We start from the raw sequence: 22927 nt of genomic DNA, 5'->3' as shown, positions 1-22927 counted from the left end.
GACCTATCTATCTGGCATCCCACCCTTCCTTCAAAGAGCTCAGCACACTAAATGATTATCCATTTTATCTTTACAGCAGCCCTGAGAAGTAGGTTAAGCTGAGAGATAGTGACAGTTAAAAGGTTACTCAGTGAGCTTCATGGATGAGCAAAAGATTTGTACCTGAGTCTCCTAAATTTGATACTAAACCCCACTGTGCCACAGTTATTAAGTACAGGCACTTGTGCACTCATTTTCAGAGATGGCTTTATCTCCTCATATTGTTTGAATAGGAACAGAACTAAACTGAGGACCACTTTATGTGCTTCAAAAAGTTCCAGCACTGAAGATGCTTCTGTGTAGGAAGTAATGTTCCATCTCTGTGACAACCTACATGTGGCTGTGTGTTGTTTTCTTACAGGGAAGCATCTTCCATGTTGGCATTTTGTAATATGTAAAGGAACCTTGAAAGTCTTCAGTCCCTTCAAGACTGAAGGGTTGGGGGTGCAATTAGTTTCATTTTTCCTGCCCCACTTGTGTTTCTTCTTGCAACCATGATTAATACAAATAACATACCACTTGTACAGTGCTATAGCGAATTGTACATTACTATACCTATTTTCTAGCCCTTTCTCCCGATTCCTCCATCTTTCCTATTAATTTATATTGTTCAAGTTATAGCAATATATCCTTCCTAATTCAACATGACTCCATATGCCATTAGTTCCTCCACTAGTGCAGCCTTCTTCAACCTGGTGCCCTCCAGATGTTTAGGACTTTTTTGGATAAATTGAGATTCTCTTTCCCAAGTTATTTCAGACGTTACTGAAACTGACATTTTTCTTGCAAAACACTGTTTACTTTCCAACATGGGGAAAATTTGGTGGGACTGACTTCTGAGTAAGCAAACAAACATACATAGGCTGGGCTGTGAGAATTGATTTTGAAATGTGTGTTTGTCCTTTTGGATTTCTTCCTGTATTGTAAGAATCAAAGGAATACAACTACTGTTTAAATCTGTGGAAGTTATTACTGATTGCCAGAAATAGTCAATCTACAGGGTCAATAGGAAGTAGTGAATGAAGAACTGGACTTAAACCATGAAACTTACATGAACTCTCTGGCCTAAATAGCCTCTTCCAACTCTATGACAATACCTTGGGCCACTCTAATTTGCATGATTGTTGTGAGGATAAAATGGGACAAACCCAGGTTTAAGCTGTCAGATAACCCTTAGAAAAAACAAATATATTTCTAAATTATTGATTGACTGAATCTAATGATATACCTTACAGAACAGCTTTGCACCTTGCCTGTGCCAATGGATATACAGATATTGTTACTTTCTTGGTAGACAGCAAATGCCAACTAAATATCTGTGATAATGATAAGAGATCTCCACTGATGAAGGTATGTATGAAACATAATACTGCCATTTTACAAATGGCTTATCTAGATGAAAATACCAATTGAGTACAACTGCTGTATTAAATGGCAACTATCAATATAATACATTGTTATTGCTGATTATAACTAAAAGGCTGCAAGAAGAGTTCTTATATGGCAGAGTGGGGAATTGTTTTGGGGTGGAAGACAGAACAGCTCCACATCCAGTCTTCCATGAGTAGAATGAAGTCGGGGTGGGACCACACACCCTGATATCGTACAGTCCCCGGCTGAAGCAGCAGCTGGAGCTCCTCCAAACAGTGCCTCAATCGGGATGGCTTTGCCTATCTCGCTCCTTCCCCCATTGTGGAGGACATCGGGTGGGCAAAGCTAGCAGGAAGAAGAATCCCCTCTTATCTCGATCAGTGATTGGAGATAACAAAGGGAACTCCTCTCTCCGCCCGGCCTTTAAGGGGTGGGGCTTCAGGGAGGGGCCTTGCTTCAGCCCATGTGCCTCAATCCACATGGGCTGAGCTGGGTGGCCAAGTTGGCCTGCAGGCCAGAGGTTCCCCATTCCTGTTATGTTGCGTTGCATTAAATTTTGACAGCATTAATTATTTGGGTGCATTAACATAATCTGTGGACCTAACTTACTCTTCTTAAATGTTACAGGCTGTGCAATGCCAGCAAGAATTCTGTGCAATTTACCTGCTTGAGCATGGAGCAGACCCTACACTTGTGGACATACACAATAATACTGCCCTCCACTTCGCTGCCTCTAATTCTAGCATATCTATAGCAAAACATCTGCTTGATCATAAAGCTCATATTGATGCACAGAATACGGTAAACTACAACAAGTTTTATGTCTTAAAAATAGGTTAAAACATTTTTGCTTCTATATGCTGTTTTGTATGTTAAAATAGTTTATGGAAGAAAAATATTACTTTATGCATTAGCGATATTTGCACATATAAGACAAACCAAAAATTCTGGCTTAATAAACTACAGCAAACAAGCACATGCTGGTGCACACAGGCTGTTGGTTCCTGCTTCACTCCTTCCTTTGAGTGAATAAAGAAACCAGGAAATGGGAGTTTCATATGACATCTGAACCTGGGATTATGGGTAATGCACCCAAAGAAGCCAGGATTTGTGAGTCAGTTTTAAACTTGAGTTTGTTGTTCGTTTAGAAATCCTGGCTTGTTTGGGTTCTAATCATAATCCCAGGTTCAGATGTCACACAAAACGGTCCCTTCCTGTTTGTTTACCTGCTTGCATGATGGGAGGAGTGAAGTGGGAGCAAACAGGCTGCATCCACCAGCATGTACCTCATTCTCATCGTGCTTTATTAAGCTAGAATGTTTAGCTTAATTGTTCGGTGGGCTGCTGTCATCTTGCAGCACGCAATTCGTCTTTTATTTCAAGAGACCCGGGGCACAGGAAACACTCCTTTCCAACCCCACTAACTGGCAGCCAATTGTTGTCCATAGTGAATCCCATTTACACCCAGAAGGGCCAGTTGAATGGGAAGCTATGCTCTCAACAACCTTGTTGCCTGACCCGAGCACAGCCGTTCCTTCTCTAGTCCATACCTTTATGTTCTGCTACATTTTGGCTGCCATCATGCATTTTAGGTTGGGGTAACATGATTGGCACAGTCCCAGCGCTGCCAAGCCTCATTGTGCTAAATTCACTATTTTCAATCAGCCTTTCTTCTTTGCTTCTCCTCACTGCTCCTGTACTGCCTATAGGTAGGACAGGTCTTCATGAAAAATATGGTGCTTGCTAACACATTTAAAAAGCCGGTGTTTCTTGTGACCAAATTAGTATTCTTATTTATATATATAAAATGATTTATCTATAATAAACTGTATGAATGTTAGGCAAGCTGTTGTTTTTTATCCTAAAACAAATAATTTGTGAGGAGTGGTCTTGGCAACAATCATGCCACTCATTATTTGTTTCTGGGTTATGAGGTCATCTGTATTTTTTTTGTCTTGTTTTTGTGAAGATGAACTGTATTTAATTACTTTGATATACAGCTGGAATTCTATTATTAGTCTTTAGATAGCTCTTCAAAAGATCAATAATTACGTTTCATTGAGGGAAAATTGGATTTATTAGTGCTTATAACTGTTTCTTATCTACATTTCAAATTGGTTGTCAAATTGTCGCTTGTTTTTCTCTGCATCTTTCTGTGAATGAAGTGACACATCAACAAAGCTTTGCATATTAAATCAGATTTTATTTTACGTGTTGAGTGGAAAATAGGAAAATATATGTGTAAGTACATGCCTTCAAATTTATTTTTTTGCTTGTAGGATGGGAGTACACCTCTGATAGTTGCTGTAGCTGAAAACAATCGAGAAATGGTAGAGTTTCTTCTTAAAAAAGGAGCATCTGTACATGCCACAGATAAGTCAGGAAGGTATAGTCTGATTCATTTACCTGAGCTCTCTCTAAAGATGTTAGAATTTTTTCTAAAGTAATCTGTTGCAGTTCCATCCCCAATTAAAAAATGACAGTTGAACAAATATGATCATTGCTATTCCCTGGATGTAAGAGCTTCTCATCAACTGGTTACAGTTATCATCCCATGTCCATGATACTATGAATGTGTCAGCAAGCTTTGGCACCAACTTTGACAGTGCAATCCTATGAATGTCTACTCAAAAGCAAACTATTAAGTTGAATCATAGAATCATAGAATAGTAGGGTTGGAAGGGGCCTACAAGGCCATCGAGTCCAACCCCCTGCTCAATGCAGGAATCCAAGTCAGAGCATCCCTGACAAATGGCTGTCCAGCCTCGTCTTAAAGGCCTCCAGTGTGGGAGAGCCCACCACCTCCCCAGGTAATTGGTTCCATTGCCGTATTGCTCTGACACTCAGGAAGTTTTTCCTGATGTTCAGCCGGAATCTGGCTTCCTGTAACTTGAGCCCATTATTCCGTGTCCTGCACTCTGGGATGATCAAGAAGAGATCCTGGCCTTCTTCTCTGTGACAACCTTTCAAGTACTTGAAGAGTGCTATCATATCTCCCCTCAGTCTTCTCTTCTCAAGGCTAAACATGCCCAGTTCTTTCAGTCTCTCTTCATAGGGCTTTGTTTCCAGTCCCCTGATCATCTTTGTTGCCCTCCTTTGAACCCTCTCCAGCTTGTCTGCATCCTCCTTAAAGTGTGGTGCCCAGAACTGGACACAGTACTCTAGATGAGGCCTAACCAGTGCTGAGTAGAGGGGAACTAGTACTTCCCGGGATTTGGAAGCGATGCTTCTATTAATGCAGCCCAAAATAGCATTTGCCTTTTTTGCAGCCACATCACATTGTTGGCTCTCAACAACAATGAGTAGGACTTCTGTGGAAATGTGTGTATCTCTTTTTGCTCTGAGGGGATGACATAGAGCCAGAGATTATTTTGTGGAGTAACTGTGATAAGGAGATACCTCTGTTGGGGTATCTTGGGGATGTATCTGTGTAATTTATACTCATGGTGATCAAACGGCATTTAATCCTCAGTTGTGATTCTCACAAACTTCCTGAATGTAAGCATGGTACAAAGGAGGTCACTTATTATTTCCTCTCATATTGTCTTTTTTATATTTTTAGTTGTATCAAGTCAGACAATGTGGCAAGTAACTGTGCTTGCTTCAAGCAAACAAAAAATCATAATGTGAATTTTAGTGCTCTCCACTGGTTTATTGTAGTGTTGTGATTATAGCTAGCTCATGATTTGAGGGCATATCTGTGAATTTTAATGGTCCCGAAAGCATACTTTTGAGAACAGCATAAGAAGATGCACAGAGTCTGCTTTGGTGTCAGTGCAGTGCAGAGTGCTACATAGTTGACATGCCTTGGTCATGATTGATATGCTAACTGAGCAAAAGACAAAAGAGCAAGTACTAATTTAGTAATTATATTTTTAATTACTAATAATATCTCATGTCTTGTGCTAGTAGTCAAGGGTTTAATCCAATGTTAGTCCTGCTTAGAGTAAACCCATTGAAATGAGTGAAAGATAAGTTAGTCACAACTAACTTGTCCCACTCATTTCAGTGGGTCTACTGTAACTGCACTAATATTGAATTTACACTGAAGTATTTACTTTGTATTTATACTTCCAATGTAGACAAGATTCGTGTTAGAAATTTTTACTTTATGAACTTGCCACTTTATATGTCCTTGTAAAATGTAGCTATGAAAAGAACCGACAGTTTACAAAATGTTCTTACATCTAAATTATGTAGAAAAGCACAACCCTGCTCCCTCCAGTAGCTTGCTTTGGCATCCTGTTTAATGCAAATGGGGCAAGTCTGTGTTACCTATGTTAGTCTTCTTATGAACATTTACCACAAGATATCAGGTCCACAGGTATGTGTCAGAGAGCTTGCTCCTTAATAGCCAAAATACCTAATGGTAGTCTATAGGGCAGGGATGGGGAACCTCCAGTCTGTGGGGGTTTCCCATCTAACCTGCAAGCTTCTTCTGCAGGTCCCACCCCTTCTCCCTCCAGTCATGTGCAGGATACCCTGCTCTTCTCTCCAGTCACTGATCAGAGATAACAGCATGGATTCCCTTTAGTGTGCCACTAGTTGTCCCAATTAGTTCGGCTGGTGGCGCCGTAAGTGCTTTGCCTGGGGCCTGTTTACATGGGAGATTTTCTGCGATGCTGCTGTGGCTTAAAGTTGTTAGGTACACGTGACATTGTGGCTGCTCTGTAGCCACCCCGGAGTTTACCTGTGGGGAAGCCGCATTTTTTGCAAAGTACTTTTACTCCATTGTTGTTCTTTAATTTGGCTCCCCTGCACTTCAGCTGCTGTGTGCCCATCCCTCCGCTTTAAATTCAGTATGATTGGGGCATTCCTGGGGGTGAGTGTTTCACCTGGCCGTGCCCTCTGTAACCTAGATAACTAAAATAACTGACCTGCCTTGCCAGTGCATCAAAACCCTAGAGCACTCATTCAAGCCTTCAGAGTCACCCTGCACTTTTCGCCACTGGGAGTATTTAGCCTAAGTGATTATGCACTTCTCTGATGTTTGCCTTAATTTGCTTCCCTGATTTTGTGTTAAATCGCTTCCCCGATGTTGTGAAAAGTCACTTCTGTGATGCATACGAGCTTTATTGGAGTGGTCTGATACAGAGGAGCTTTATCGGAGTGGCAATCTGGTGAGGTCTCAGGATCAAGGGAGCCTGTCATGGCAAGCAAGGAGAAAGGGCCCAGAGAAGGAGAAAGGGGTGTGTGTGGAAGCTATAACTCCACAACAGTTTGCTAGAATGGGGCGAAAGTGTGTGGGGGGTGAGATGCTCTCAGGGGGAGCCTTCAGATGCTGCACCTGAGAATTGGGGATTTTGGCTTCTTTGGGCAAAAGTGCACATATTGGGAAAAATGGGGTGACAGCAATAACTCTACAACGGTTCGCTGGAATGGGGCAAAATTGGGGTGGTGGGATGCTCTCATAGGGAGCCTTCAGGTGCTGTACTGGATAACACAATTCCTAGAGAATTGTGAATTAGTTACTCTCCATTCATAATAAAGTAGTAGCGGGGGGAGCCTGGATATGGGCCGGGAAACAAGCCTCTCTCATTGGCTGAGCAGCCCAGCTGATGATGTTCAGTTCTATTCCCCTGCTCCTCCAACCTGGAAGCATGGTCCTTTCAAGCGCTGTGTGACCCCTGAAAACTGGATTTTAAAGGTATGGTACACTCAGCTTTTCTTGCTTCATGTGTCCCCGACAGACCAAAGCCAATTCCATGAAAATCTGGATAATACTCTAACATGCTTCTCATTCCATTGTCATGAAGATCCCCACCCCCACCCAGGCCTGTGTTTTCCGCAATGGGGAAGTTACATGGTAGGTGAAGCCAGGTCCCCAACTGAGGTGCCAGCTGGAGGAGTGCTTCTCCAGCTGGAATCTTGGTTGGGGTGGCTTCACTGCTCATGGGCCTTCCCTGGCCAGGGCCCTGACAAGTCACTTTCAGACTGCTTTTCGAGGTGAAGCAATGCATAAATTAAATAAATAATAATAGCCAGTGCCTCTGTTGGGGTGGCTATGCTGCGTGCAGACTTTCCTAACCAAAGTGCCAGCTGGAGTAACTCCAACCAGCGTGTCGGCTTGGGATCAGAGGACATCAGAGGTGTGGCCTTTGCCCTCTGATGTCCTCAGGCCTGCAGATGGTTTGGGGTTTCCCCACTCCTGATTTAAGAGTCGGAGATTTCTTTCTGTTCAATTAAATCGTTATAAAATCTTTAAGTTATTGTCACTCAGAAGTGTAGTTGAATGGTTTTTGTGTTAGAACTGGGAGTTAAATTTAAGTTTTTATTCAAAGCAGTCTTGTGAGAGCTTCCTCCCTTTTTGCCTTTCTGTTATTACCATCCCTAATTTAAGTGATTTATCTAGTAAGCTAGAGATGGAAGTGCTACATAGTCTGTGCTTCTATAATAGCAGGATCCCTCAGATAAATCAAGTTCAGATGTAGATGTTCATACAGCCAAAAAGTTTGTAAAAAGGGATTGATCTTTCAGTTCAAAGTATCTTTGAATATACAATTCCCATTTTTAAAAATGTATTGATTTTTACAAGTGTTTTGTCTTGTCTTGTTACTTGTATTAATCCCATTTTTTACTTCTTAAATATAAAACATTGGAAATTGGTAGTTTTGTAAAAAAAAATAGAAACTCATAAAACGAGTTCTCAAAGGATAGCTAACAATCATGTTTTTACAAATATATTAGAATATTATGAAAGGGTTTTCTGTTCCATTTTTTGCAACAGAGAATTATGGTAATTAAACTGCAATATATTAAAACAGCAGTGGTGAAAGATCTAAGTTAAATGAGCAGGTTAAATACAGTCATTGTGGTTTTGTGTTCTGTTTCAGAACTCCACTGTTGATTGCAACCTCTAATAAAAGACGTGATATAACAAATGTTCTCCTCCTACATGGATCTGATGTTTTCCATAAAGATGAAAGTGGATGGTCAGCAGATGATTATGCTATGATTAGTGACGATCCTATGTAAGCTTTTATTTCTAACGTTTCCCAAACTGTATTAGTAAGATTATCTATTAACCAAAGAGCTTGGAATTGTGCTAAGAATTCTCAAAATTGTTTTTTGTTTTTACCTGTCCTCAAGCCAAGAAACCAATAGTTTGATTTTCATCAGTCATGGCTGGAAATACTGTTCTACGAACCTGGTTGGGTTGGCAAGTGAGAGTTGATTTCTAGGAAGCAAAAAAAAAAAACCTGGAAAAATTAGGGCATTGCTCCTAGAACTGAACTAAACCCATTATTCTGGTTTGGGGTGTATTTTTTATTACCTTTAAAGAGCCTTATATATTTAAAAATCGTACATTGTCGCAGTGTTTTGTAAAGTATTGTTTTTTCCCATTAGCCTTATTCAATATGTTGCTGAATATTCCACAAGGAAAAATAGAGAAGAGGATTCTCCTAATGATCCAAAAGTCCTGTCTGTATTGAGCAGTCCAGAAAAAGCTGGAGTTACTGGTATTATGTTGGGTGCACCTGCCACAAATAAAGAAGGTATGATTCTATGTAGTTAGACCATAAGGAATGCCCTGCTCTGGATTAGATCAAAGACTTATCTATTCAAGCATCCTGTTTCCCACAGTGGCCTGACAGATGCCTATGGAAAGCCCACTCTCGAGACATGAGGGCAATAGCTGGGACTGCTGAGATTGGTCAGAATTTTTTCCATGAATTTGTTGAATCCCCTGTTAAAGATAGTGGCCATCACACCATCTTGTGGCAGTGAATTCATACATTAATTATGCATTGTGTGAAGAATCTTTTATGTGTCCTGAATCTCCCACCAATCACCTTCACTGGATATCTGCAAGTCTGATGTTATCCACTTTCCACACCATGCATAATCTTATAAACTTGTCCCCGCTTCCTTGTTTGTCTTCCAGACTAAAAAGCTGCAAACATTGCAGCCATTCTTTTATAGGGAAGGTTCTCTACCCTTTTATCATTTTGGTTGCTTTTTCTGAACCTTTTCCAGCACTGTTACAATACTTTTTGAGATAGATTGACAAGAATTGTTCACAGTTTCCAAGTGTGCTTTCATCATGGACATTGCAATACTGGCAGCTTTATTTTTGATCCCTTTCCTAATAATCCCTAGCATGGAATTTGCCTTTTTCACAGCTCCTGCATTTCCAACATGCTCATTGTACTATCCATACTGCGCAAAGATCTCTTTCCTGATTAGTTACTGCTAGTTCACATCTCATCAGTCTGTAGAGAGCCATTGTGGTGTACTGGTTAGAGTGTTGGACTGGGACTTGAGAGATCTGGGTTGTAGTCCCTACTCAGCCATGAAGCGTACTGGGTGACTTGGGTCCAGTCACTGACTCTCAGCCTAACCTACCTCACAGGGTTGTTGTAAGGATGAAATGGAGAGGAGGAGGAGGACTATATAAACTGCCTTGGGTTACTTGCAAGAGTTATAAACGTAATAGTAATAGTAACAAAATATGTGAAATTAGGATATTTTTTTTTGCCCTAATATGCATCACTGTATACTTACCCAATTGACATTTGTCATTTTGTTGCCTTTTCACCCAGTTTGGAGAGACACTTTTGGAGATCTTCACAGTCCATTTTGTTTTTCAATATTCTGAATAGTGTTATCAGCAACCTTGGTTACATCATTGTTCACCCCTATCTCCGGATAATTTATCAACAAATTAAATAGCACTGGTTATAGTATAGATCTTTGTTTCAGTTCTTCTGAGACCATTCATTTTGAAACCCCCAGGTGGCAGAAGTTCAACATTGCTCCCATGTTTTCCAAAAGGACAAATAATAGTACTGTATGCATTATGAAGGTTACCATTCTGCATGCAATACTTCAAAGAATCTGTATGGTCTAAAGCTTATTATTTTTCATTTTTGAATTTGAGTAGGGATTGAATCATGAAACTTGTCGCATTTCGTAGACAATTTATTACATGCAGTCACCGCCTGATATAGTTGTTTCAGTTTTTCTTTTCTATCTACAGGTATGACAGTACTTGGATTAGACAGGGCATCTTGTAAAATATATTGGTTCAGCCAGGATTTCACCTACTTATTTGCTTGCTTATTTGTTTATTCAGTTTATCAGCCGCACAATGACACAAGTTCTCTGGGCAACGTACAAAATAAAAGCAAATTAAAATCACAGTTGCAATAGGACAAATTAAAAAGCAGCAAATAAGATAACTATAAAATCAAAGCAAATTACTTTAAATCCGAGATCAAGAGAGTAAAACATCATGAGCAATTCAAATAAAGTCAATAAAAATAAAAAAAAATCACAGAACTAAGCCATCATGTAAAAATCACAACATAGTGAAAACGTCTTTTCCTGGCACCAAAACAAAGTAGGTGTGAAGCACACTTCTCTGATGAGGCCATTCCACAACTAAGGGGCCACTACTGAAAAGTCCCTTTCTCTCATAACCATCCACTGTACCACACTAGGCAGGGAGACTCTGAGAAGGGCTCCAATTGATTATCTCAGGGCTTGGGTAGATATATATGGAAAGAAGCAATCCTTCTGATACCAAGGCCCCAAGCCATGAATGCTTTAAAGGTAAACATCAGCACTTTGAATTCAGCCCTGAAACTGACTGGTAGCCAGTGAAGATGATTCAATACTGGTGTAAGTGCTATGCAGGGCAAAAGTGGGGTGGGGATGTGGGCATGCACACAATTCCATCCAGAATATCTCTTGAACTTCTAGCTACCCTAGAGATCTTCATGTGCTACGTTCAAAGTTCTGAAAAGGGAGTTTAAAGCATGGGGACGTTGGAGACAAGACTTGTGTGCATGTCCACATTCTCCCCTCTCCACTTCTATCCTACCTGTGTTACAGAAAATACCTGCATAAGGCTACAGTATGTTCCTATGATACTTTTGCAACAACTGAAGTTTCTTGACCATTTTCAAAGGTCACATACAACACATTTCAGTAATCTAAGCACTGGTTATCAGGGCATGGATCACTGAAGCCTGGCTAGGTCTATCAAGGTGAGGCCAAAGCTGGTATACAAGCCTAAGCTGGCAAAAGGTATTCAGTTATAGAGGCCACTTCTGCAGCTAGTGACAAAGATGGATCAGTGAGTGTCCCCAGACTTCAGACCTGATCTTTTAGGGTGCGGGCAGCCCCCTTTAGAAGAGGGTTAACATCACTTACCAGGATAGACAAACCACCTACTATCAATAGCTCCATCTTGTCTACCTTGAGCTTCAGTTTATTGGCCCTCATCCAGTCCATTACTTCAGTCAGGTGCTGATTTAGCACCGCCAGTGCCACCGCCTCCCCTGGATTTGATGAAAAAGAAAAACATAGTGGTGAGACACTCTAAACCCCCAGATAGCCTCACTCAGCACTTCCATTATTAAAAAAACATGGGGCATAGAGAACCTAATGTCTTCTGGGCTGTCACTTCTACAGCGGAAGCCTAAGAGTTGTGGTTCCTGTCTTGTGATGCCTCTGGAGTCGCTCTGCAATGAGAGATGGCAATTAAACTTGGAAGTCCGGTGGCATATTGATCTTGGTCATAGTTTTTGATGTTGAGCAAAAGCCTTTGCTTCTTGGCAGTATTTGAAAGTATCTCAGAAGATAGGGAGTAGTGCTCATGGAAGGTAACTGCAGGCTGGAGGAGTTTAGGCGGGGTCTTCCTTTCACCTATTTTTTTATGGGATATTATCTTCTGCTCATCTCAGTCCTGCTTTGATTTATAGATTTGATGATTTCAGCTGGCATCATTAAATGTGGTTTCTTCCTTATGAAGTTGTCAGGGTTGAGCCCCAGCCCTTTCAGATGTCTGATAGCTCTGATTCTGAGTCAGAGTTAGAACTGCTAGATCAAAGCATGGGGAAGGGACACCCCCCTCCCGAGTGCCTAGACGCTGGGAGAGATTCCTCTGAAGGCCTTGACAAACAGATGGTCCAAGCTCAGTCCCTGCCCCCTCCTCCACTGTGGGAACTCAGGTTTCCAAGGAGGAAGAGGGGTGTGACTTGAGAGACGCTAGGGCACGTCGCAAAGCTAAGCGGGGAGAGTTAGGGGCAGGGCTCAGACACTCCGCCCAGATAGCCACTCTTGGAAGCCAACGTAGGGGGAGCCACGCTAAGGGAGGGGCATCACTGTGAAGCAAGCTTGGCCATGAGATTTGTACCCAAACTGCAAGCAACTTCTCTACCCTCTGTTTTGTCTCCTCTGCTAAGAGATTGTTGATTAGTTGTTTAGAGCGTAGGGCAGTCTGAGAGTTTCCTTGAATCTGCATTTGTAGAGAGGCTAGTCTCTAGCAAAATAAAGTCGTATTAGCCTGAAGCTTTGTCTGTTGTGTTGATCGCGAAGGCAAAGGACAATCCATTTCTGACAGAAGTGTTGGTAGAAAGTATATCCTTTTTTTAGTTTAACCTTTCCACAATACTCTTACCATTCAAAGTAATGAATAGGAGGATGGTTACTGTCTATCAGAATGAATACATGTCATTCGCTTCTTGACTGGATTTATTAATTGCTTTGGGGAAAGTCTGCAGCATGGCAGAATTTATAATACCATAATGCTAGAAGTGCCAAGGAAATTATCTACTCCTCTTTTCCACCTTGAGGCTGCAGTCCTTAAACCCACATAACTGGGAGTAAGCTGCTTGCTTATAAAATTTTGCTGTAAGGAAGGAATATCTTACTTTATTTAGCATATCTGAACCACGCTTAATCCAATGGACTCGAAAACAATGTTCAATAAACATACAAAATGACCTGGTTTGCACATAACGTCAGATCATGGGTTGTTTAGCCCACAAATTGGTAGGGGTGAGCAGGAGTGAGCAAGCACGCTGCCTCCAGGTTAACTCTGGGTTGTCTGGCATTATGTGCGAACCAGGTCATTATGTAAACAAAAGATAACTAAAGTAAAACAATTTTCATAGCAATTGCAAACTTAACAGGCAGCAAAAGACTATAAAAACTACATGCAAAGTGAAACAACATGTCAGGGCAAGTAAAAGAAGTACTAACCTAGCACCAAAAACAGTAAAGTCAGTGCTAGTCATACCTCTTTTGGAAAGGCATTACTGAGTTGGAGCACTACTACAGAAAAGGCCCTCTCCTTAATAATCTTAAAGCATGGGCAGGCTGGTATAGAAGGAGGTGCTCTTTCAGGTATTTGGGTCCCAAGCCACTTAGGGCTTTAAAGGTAAGTACAAGCACATTGAATTGGTCTCAAAAGCAAATAAGCAGCCAGCGTAGCTCTTTCAAAATTGGAGTAACATCCTCCACTTGGCTAAACTGGTTAAATTTCTGTTAGCCAGGTTCTGCACTAATTGAAGTAAACTTCAATTTACATTTACTTTTTAGAATGTTTATTAAGAGATTTTAGATACATGGGTGACAAAAGGAAGTTACGTAGTATCAAAATGCCTCAGAATTAATATGCCCCTTTGCCATACGTAAGTTGTGAGTTAGCTTTTCCATCAAGGCAAGCTTCCATACATGACTATACCAAGTAAAATCTGAAGATTTCCACCCCCCTGCTATTGTAAGTCAAGCTGCTGTTAAAAGAAAAATTGTAAGTTCTCTATGTAATAATTTCTACTTATAAATTGGGAAAGGAGTGCAAGTACTGGGGTTTGGGGAACTAATTCTTTAGTAATAATAGAAATCTGATTAAAAATGCAGTCTCAAAAATCTGATACGTGGGGGCAAAGCCACCACATGTGAAAGAAGGACCCGCATTCCGTGCATCCTCTCCAACAACTGGGGGATAAAGAAAGGTTCATAAAGTTCAATTTCACTGGAGTAAGATATCATCTATGAAACAACTTTAAGGTTACTTCTTGTACTGAACAGGAAACAGATTTTAATGGAGGCGATGACCACATGTTTTTCCATGCTGAGTCAGAGATAGTCAGACCTAGGTCAAAGCTTTTGAGTCCTCTTCAAATGGAGCCTCACATGTAACACAGTACAGTAATCGAACACAGTTACAGTAATATCAATACATTAATCTCTGCACAGATACTATAAGCAAAATGGTGCATTGCTCTTATATTTAGAAGTGATAGCTCCAGATAATTCACAGGCAAGTCACATGCTATATGAAATGGCCATAGCCAATCTACCTGGGGGAAAAAATCCTCCATTTCTGCAAATATGGTGATCAATAATACTAAGTCTCTCCAAACTAGGTTTTGTGTGTCTAGCTGTGGGAGGCCTTAATATTCCAAGAGGAAGAAGAAAATCCCAATATTTTAGTGTGGGAAGCAGTTCGATGACTTGCCTTTCTTGAACTTGAATTTTAGGATGTGGTGTTTTGCTTTTCAGTGTGATCACTACATTGATTAAATTGTTACTTGCTCTCATGTGTCTTTGTGTTCCTATACTTGTAATCATTTTATGAATTCACTGTTCATATCTGTTCCTTCCATGCATTGTCCTGAATAGATAGAGAAGTGCAGCAGTCGCTCAACCAGACAGCAGGAGATTCAGGGAAAGGTATAATTATCTCCAGGGGTCGAATTTGTAATAATTTGTTTAGATGTTTCTGCTTTGATTCAGACAGCCTGCTTTAGTTTATGCTTACTGCTTTTAGAAATATTCATAGTACACAGTTTAGTTGTAACCTTGAAAGGCAATCTGTAGTAAGCTGATATGGAAATTAGGCCCAAACTAGATTATTGGGGGAGAGTCACAATTGAGACTACTGCATGCAGGGAAGGCATTAACCTTTTCCCCTGTGCTCTACTGATAAAACACTATCAGTAAAACTCTATCAGATAAAACCCCCAGTTGCTATTCCCTCTGGGAGAGAAGCTGGCATTGGCACCCATTTTTGTTGGGACCATGGCATGGGGAAAACGTTCTCTCTGTGTCTGTCTGTCTGTCTGTCTCTCTCTCTCACACACACACACACACACTCACTCACTCACACTCATACGTGCATGTGTGTGTACATGCACCATAGTACTAGTCCTGATTGGACTCCTCAGTAGCTGCAATTTGTTTTAAATATAGATAAGTGAAATGCTGGCATTTCACCTTTTGTATAGTTTAGCCCCTGGTATCTTATTCTTCACAAAAGTGAGTTAATTAGATGTGATAATTCTCCTGATGGTGCCACATGCTCATGAGTCAAAGTTTCTGCTGTGTACATGGGGAGTTTTTCTAACATTCATGGGCAATGTTTTTCAGTATAAAGCTGCACACTGAGAGGAACATTTCATCCACAATCGAATGATGTTGCTTATCCAAAATTTCAGTATTGCTTAAGAACAGAAATGCTATTTCCAGCCTTGTCTTTGCAAAAAATTTGCAGCTATGTCCTGCAACATGAATACGAACTGTTCTGCCTAGGCTGAGTTCTGTCTTGGCTTCTGATCAGAAGCCAAGACAAGTCTGTGCCACCTGGTCTTGGGCTGGCCAAGGCCAAGAGGATAACAGTACCGGTCAGGTATCAGGGCAGGCCAGAAAAGAAGGGTCTCGGGAAGAAGGTGGGGTCAAGCACAACTGAGCAGCCCAAGGGCAGGCATAATTCCAAATCAAGGTCTAGCAGGGTTCCAGGTGTACATACCACAGGGGGACAGTCAGTGTGGGAAGTAATGTCAAGAAGCAGGGCTGAGCTGAAGAGCTGTGTAACTCCAGCACCCAGAAAGCCCTAACTGAGAGCAGATCTCCCAGACCCCACCCAGGCCTAGCTGTAACGAGTTAGTCCAACCATTAAGGCTTCCCTATTCCCAGACAGCCTAGTTCCTTTGTGCCTTGAAGTATACACTGTTGCTGGGTGGCCACCTGTACCTTCTGAAGTTGGGGACTGGGAGGTAGTTCAGTCTCCCCATCAGAAACATAAGCTGCAGGTGCATTGGGGAGCCCTTCCACAGGTCCTTTGTGGTCCTCTTCTGCAGATGAACCTGGGTGTGTTGCCTGGGGTATCAGTGGAATTAGTCCAGCTGCACTATAGGGTCTTCAGCTCTGCACCAGCTAGCTCCTTGTCCGAGGGCAAGTCATCCAGGGTTGGACGTAGTCTAGGCATGACACTAACACACCCACAGTGGTAGCACCTTGCGCAATCGGAAATTTATAAGGGAAACCATGTGTATTTGGACTAGAGAAAGATAAGAATTTCAGAAACAAACGGTGCTTCTAAATGGAGGGCTTCTATGACTACCAGTAAAAAGGCATAATGCCATTCCATCTTTTCCTCAATTTTTTTTCTGGTAAGAAGGATGATAGAAGTAATGGTGCAAAAACATGGGTGGGTTAACAGTGGAAGATGATGTTGTCCGGACCTCCCACATCATTCTTGAGGCAGGGCAATTGTAGAGTAGAAGCTTTGTCTGGAGGTATCCTAATTCCCCCATTCACAATTATAATCAGATCCTGACATCCTTGCTTTCTCAGCCTTTAATTTCTCACATTTCCACAATTTTATCAAGTTTGGGGTGGGAACATTACCAAGGCCACAACTTAAGACTCTTCTAAGTGTTTCTTCAGGCATGCAGTTTTTTCTTTTTAATGCCTCTTTGCACATTGACCAAGTGAAATAAAACTACACTATACAGAGTGAGGCTGATGGGTTGTTTTTTCTAAGCATCTTCTAATTTCTTTTGAGTATGCTCAGAACCTGCTCTGGAAAATGTAGAATAGTTCTTTAATCTTCTTGACTTTTTTCCAGGAGGAAAAAATACTATTGCTAGGGTTCCTGTGCAGGCGGGCTCAGTCATGCTCAGATGTTTCCAGTGCAGAGAACTGGAAACATAGTAAGAGCACTCAATTTTTTCAAGCCCTCTCTGATGCCATTTCCCCCCTTCCCTGGTAACTAGTAACGTTGGGTTGGGTGTGGGGATTGGCAGACAAGAGGACTGGCACACCTGTGGAAGAACTTCCCCAGGCTGGAACTTTCCGAGCTTTGGAGAATTCTCTAGTGCTGAGAATTTTTCTGAGAATTTTCCCAAAAGTCTTGAAGATCCAGCCATTTCAAATTGTGGTAGTGCGAGTGCTCAGCACTACATCCATCACAAAAATTTCAGCAGGGACTCTGAGACAGCTTGCACTGGTTATAAAAGATATGCACAGTAAAATCACAGCAGTAAAACACAATAATGGAGAGCTAAAAGAAACAGTAGTAACAATAACAAAAACCACCATAGCAGGATAAAAATTAAAACAAGACCACACCTCTGTCTTGCTTGTATCAGATATTGGCTTTATTTGCCCACATCCATTCCATAACATAAGACATAAAGGTGTTTTTCCTCTTCTTACTCCATCTGATCCTCTGCTCAGAAGAAAGGGGACATGTATATTTTTACTTTGTTGTAGACATTCTTGTCTTTTATGGAGATGACCGTTGATATTGCACTTCTCACCTTGTAGATACCAGGAGCCACCCTTTTTTTCTTTCTTTTTTTTTGAACCACACACAAAAAAATATTTTGTGTATTTTTAAAAACAGGATCACATGCACATGTGATCTTCTGTAGGATCTTTAAAGTCTGGGAAGCAGGTGGGGTGGGGAATTAAGCTAGGGGTGGGGTAATCCTCTTCGTTTTCCTGTGAGAGCACTCCAATTTGTTAATCTAAAATTGCTCTGACCAAACCCTTGGATTGTTCCTTACTGTGGAGATTGGGCAGAATTTCTCCATTTAAAACTCTGTGGCGGCTCTCAGATGTTCACAGATCTGTGAATGCAAAGCTTATACTTCAGTCTTAAGGACAACATCATGACTAAAATAGAGGTACATGTGCAGAGCTTGACACTTAAGCAAGTTACTGCTTGAATGGGAATTTCATGTTTATATAGGAGCTTCTACTCATGTCCTATTGTATAGCCACGAGTACTATTGACTATGGATTTGAATGCCAATTTCTAAATAGTAGTACATTCACACCGTTCCCCAAACCATACGCAGTTATAAGCCTTGCAATGGGTGCAAAAATCCTGATTTCTTTTCAGTGCTTGCTAAACTTTATTTAGTTAACTAAATGTAACCAAAAGTGCATGAAGCAGTTAGTTATTTTAATTTGTTTTAGAAAACTTGACGTTGTACTTTAAGACCTTTTATAAAATAGCTTTTCAGCCTTAAATGTCCTGTAGTTTAAAAACTTTTAAACATAGAAACACCTTATAAAACCTGCTTATCATTATCTTAATTGATTTTTAATTATTTTTTAAAATAGTTATTGATGACCATTCTTCTGGAGATTCAGCAAGGTAAGATTTTAAATTTGTTTTTAATTCAATAAGTTCCATTAAATGGAATGAGGTTTTATTTTTATTTTTTATGTTTGCTTAAGAGATTCTGGAAAAACAGATAATGACAGCTGGCTTTCTTCAGAAGAGGAAGAATTAGACTTCAGTCCTAAGGTAAAGTTTTGAGTTGTGTAGACTGTTGAACTTGCAAGGGTGAGGGGACGGTTAAGATGGTAGACCCTGGAGGTAGATGGATCCAGAAAGATTCCCAGTCATCCATGGGAAGTTTCCTGTTGACAAGGCTGTTGCTTATATCGAAGCCCTGGTGGATTTCTGAAATACAGGAATGGCCCAAATGGTTGACAAAATTGCCTGACGTGCCCTGATCTGTTTAGAAGAGTATGGTTGGCTCCTTAGTTTTCCAAGGAGTTAGGGGCAATAAAATGGTTGCATTAAGGCTATAGCTGACATAGAACAAAAACTCACAGCTTACAATACTGAAAATAGGCTAGAGCATACTTTAGACTAAGCACTTTGAAGGAATAGCAGGATAAAAATGTGATGCCTACATTGTTGCTAGAGCTAAACCTTAATCCTTAAACTTTTATTTCCAGAAACCACAAATACCAAGTTTGGCTCAGCTAATGAATGTGTCTCAGCAATTGAAGAAAAACAGTAAGTTGCTTGAAAACAGGTTTATTACTATAGTGCTTGCTTTTATAAAATGTGAATTTTAATTATTATATTCTTCTGTGTTTAATGTTCTGTGTATGTTTTCTATTTTGATGTAGTAGATGGGAAAAGTAGCATTATCAGAAAAGAACATATAGCCAGTTCACAGCAAAATAAATCAGACTTTGAAGCTGAAGATCTCAATGATTCCCTTCCTAAGCCTTTGTTCCAAGTTAAATCCTTCCCTCATCCTGTCCATTCCTCACCTGGCTCCTTTTCCAAATGTTCCCAGATGACTTCTCACTTGGGCTTTAAGCAGGTAATAATCTTTAATTCACAAGTTTCAATCAATTATTTGTTTTATCATGTGTATTTTTATACCCATATATGGTTTTATGAAGACAACGGCAATGAAAATAATCATTCATCAAAAGAAAAAGTTAAACCAGGGCTTCAAAAAAACATTAATCTGAATAAGCAAGAATTGAATGATCCAAATGATTCTTTTGCAAGCAATGAGGAGGAAGAATTTGATGAAATGGGAGACGACGAGGAGGAGGAGGAAGTAGGAGATGAAGAAGAGGAGGAGGAGGAGGAAATGGAAGATGATTTCAGTGAAGAAAGGGATGATGAAAACATAGAACCAGAAAGTCAATTCAGGATAGAAAATGAAGAAGAGGAACATTTTGAAAAATCAGAGGGAGATACTTTTGCCAATAATGAATGTGAGGGGAAAGGAAATATTTTTAATAGTAATAAAATATGCGATGTACAAGATGAAGAAATGCAGGAATCTGGTGACATTCCTGTGTCTTTTATTGCTGGGCAATATGAATGTTCAGGTGAAAATACAGCTATTAGCAGGGCAAATAATGAACTATCCAGTCATTCATTTGAAAAGGAAAATAGTTATGAATATGAAGATCAATTTCAGAATCCAAATGAATTCCAAGGCACTGAAAGAAACAACAGAATTGTACATGACAACCAAAAAGGATTTCACAAAAATGTTATTTCTTCATTGGAGACTTCTGAAGCGACAACTTTAGCAGGACCTGTATTTTCATCTCTCTTAAGTAGCGACCGTAACAAGGGTAAGAATTCAAATGTGGCTGATTCCATTGAAAATGATGATGATGCTGGGTCAGAGTCAGAACTTGAAAAACACAACACTAAAGAACAGAATTCTAAGAATCCTGAATTTGTGGATTATCAAAATATTAGAGAGAAACAAGGTGTGGATTCAAAAGAACTGGAAGAAAGATATGAATCATTAGTTCACCAAAATGAGAATAGTGAGGAAGAAAATGTGAAAGCTTTTCAACCTGATATCAAAGTAAGTGAATCCAATGTGATCAGAAAATCAATTCAGTAAAGCAAAATAAAAGTTAAAAGTGGACTTCAGCTAAATAATTAAAATAATTTCTTTTAAATATCTGTGAATGTTACAGATACATCTTGGTTACCTAATTGTGTATAGTTACAGGTTACATTACTGTAATTTATTATGCACGGTGCTGTCTGTAAAAACTGTTCAAAAACTTTAGTTGGTTCAGAAGAGAGCAGCAACATTGGTAACTGATAAGGTGATATTTTGTCAGTGATTTAAAAAAATCTGCATTGTCCACAAGTTTGTTTCCAGTCACAATTCAAGGTGCTGGTTTGGGACTATAAAGCCCTAAACAGCTTGGGACTACAATACCTTCTAGAATATTTTATCTTTGTAAACGCCTCTGGGAGGCTTTTTGGCTGAAGGGGGGGTGGTGTATAAAAATGCTTTAAATAAATTATAAATAAATACTTGAAGGACTACCTTTTTCCTTTTGAGCACACCAAAACTTTTAAGATTTGCTTCCGAGGTCCTTCTCAGGGTCCATTACCATTTCTATAGTTACAGATGGTAATCATTGTTTTTAATTGTGAACCACGTTGTAAACTCAGTAGTGGAAAAAGGCGTATGAATACTTCATCAGTAATTATTGTTGTTTATTAAAATAGCAGAAGTAATCAGACCTGTAGAAATTATTCATAATAATTCCACAATGGGCATTCAGTATTAAAAGGATACTTATTCGATACTACACTGACAGTATTTTGAAGTGTACATTTCAGATAGAAAGGCATTCTTAATTTCACCTGTGAAAATGTTGTTTATAGTGCAATCCTATACATGTCTCTTCAGAAGTAAATCCTGTTGAATTCAGTAGGGCTTACTCCCAGGTAAGTGGGTATAGGATTGCAGGCTTAGTCCTACAAAACTTATCTGGAAGTAGATTATCTGTCTTATTTTTTTTTAAGATAATCATGAAGTTACATTAAAGAATTATATAAAGAATTAATGTGGTTCCTTATGTTAGGAAGAATCTTCAGAGGAGGAGGAAGGAAATGGTGAAGAGGAAAATCAAAACTTTTCAGTTGCTGCGGATAAACATTTGACTTGTAATAGGAGCTCTCAGGATCCCCCACAAGATGGCATTGTTGGAAAGGGTACAAACATCTAATTTTACTAAATCCGTAGTACAGATTAGATACTTTGAAATTGTCAGTCCTTGCTAGCTTAATCACTTCTTTAGTTCATGTATTTGTAACGTTGAATTGCAGTAAATTTGTTATTTTAAGTATCAAGAAGCCAGGAGAGGATCTTTTTTGTTTGTGGGTTAATACTGCTCTAACATACAGTCCTGTGCATATTTATCAGAAGTCCCACTGTGTTCACTGGGCTTATTTCTAAAGTGTGCATAGGATTGCAACCTTAATGTAACATACATGCTGTGTGAAAAACCTGTTGGTAATTTGGTTATTGCCGTGAACTGTGATACTCATTTCTCTTGCATGAGTGATTATCAAGAAAGGACAGTCCTGTTAAATGAGTCTCTTTCTGAATAAATTGTTTGTTATGAAATTGCTCATCCATTCTGTTGATCTGGTAAGGTGGAGTCTTGAATTTCATCTTTCAAGTTCTGCTAAGTTGTAAGGAGTATTATACCTAGTTTCTGAAAGTGCAGTGTCAGCAAAAGTCTTACCCAGCATTTTAAAAGACATATTCAAGAAAACTAATTGGCTAGTTCTTATACTGAAGAGCTCAACATTCCTAGAATGAAATAAACATTTCATTTGGAACTTTACACACAACGAAGACGACAACATTAATGTTGTTCCAGCTCCTCAAAATCCTTCCTGCAAACTGCAGCACATGCACTATGGAAGGTAGGGGCAAGATTATTACATGCACCTAAATTATTGGACTACAACCAAGTGACCAATTTTGATCATATCCTACTCAGATGAGCCCATCCTACTTAAAGTACTTTGCTATCATCATATCATCAAACCCAGGATTGCCATTTGCCACCTGCCTGGGGCAAGTAGCAATTGCCCCAAGACAAGTACTCCCAAATACTGAATCTCAGTGCTGCATGACAGAGGGTAGTGTTGGAATGAGTGAATGCATGCTTGATTTCTCTCTATGCCTTAATGGGCTGTTGGCCTTATGCACCTGGGAAAGTGAGGAAAGACCCAAGTCCTGCTCAGAGCTGCAAAGGGGAGAGATTGAGCTATGACAAAATAGCAGAGGTATGCAATCAAGCATGGAGGGCAGAATGGCACAGCAACATCTAAATAGCTGTTTGCAAAGCTGACCCATAGCCTTCTTTGCAGTGAAACTGTCATAGGTCAGTTTTTGAA

At 40.0% G+C, this 22927-nt stretch overlaps 1 protein-coding gene across 13 annotated transcripts in view; it reads left to right on the top strand.

Moving 5' to 3' along the window:
• The window catches only part of ANKRD26 (ankyrin repeat domain 26), a 96929-nt gene that overhangs the window by 1207 nt on the left and 72795 nt on the right, over positions 1-22927 (top strand). For 11 of the 13 annotated variants that reach the window (XR_014784439.1, XR_014784441.1, XR_014784440.1 and 8 more), the window contains exons 2-12: positions 1275-1389; positions 2038-2211; positions 3690-3796; positions 8244-8381; positions 8758-8906; positions 14827-14877; positions 18559-18592; positions 18676-18745; positions 19186-19246; positions 19363-19562; positions 21601-21730. Coding sequence is in view for 9 of the 13 variants with exons in the window: in XM_084810829.1 (XP_084666955.1) it covers positions 1275-1389; positions 2038-2211; positions 3690-3796; positions 8244-8381; positions 8758-8906; positions 14827-14877; positions 18559-18592; positions 18676-18745; positions 19186-19246; positions 19363-19562; positions 21601-21730 (1229 nt within the window). In the remaining 4 variants the exon portion in view is untranslated. The remainder of the gene's footprint in view (positions 1-1274; positions 1390-2037; positions 2212-3689; positions 3797-8243; positions 8382-8757; positions 8907-14826; positions 14878-18558; positions 18593-18675; positions 18746-19185; positions 19247-19362; positions 19563-21600; positions 21731-22927) is intronic. The other 2 variants (XM_084810830.1, XM_084810826.1) reach the window with 1 other exon arrangement.

This window comes from Heloderma suspectum, chromosome 7 (assembly GCF_057233095.1).
Source record: "Heloderma suspectum isolate Gila_16-S chromosome 7, 16-S_ref, whole genome shotgun sequence".
NCBI lineage: Eukaryota > Metazoa > Chordata > Lepidosauria > Squamata > Helodermatidae > Heloderma > Heloderma suspectum.
This window is presented reverse-complemented; position numbering and strand designations above follow the sequence as displayed.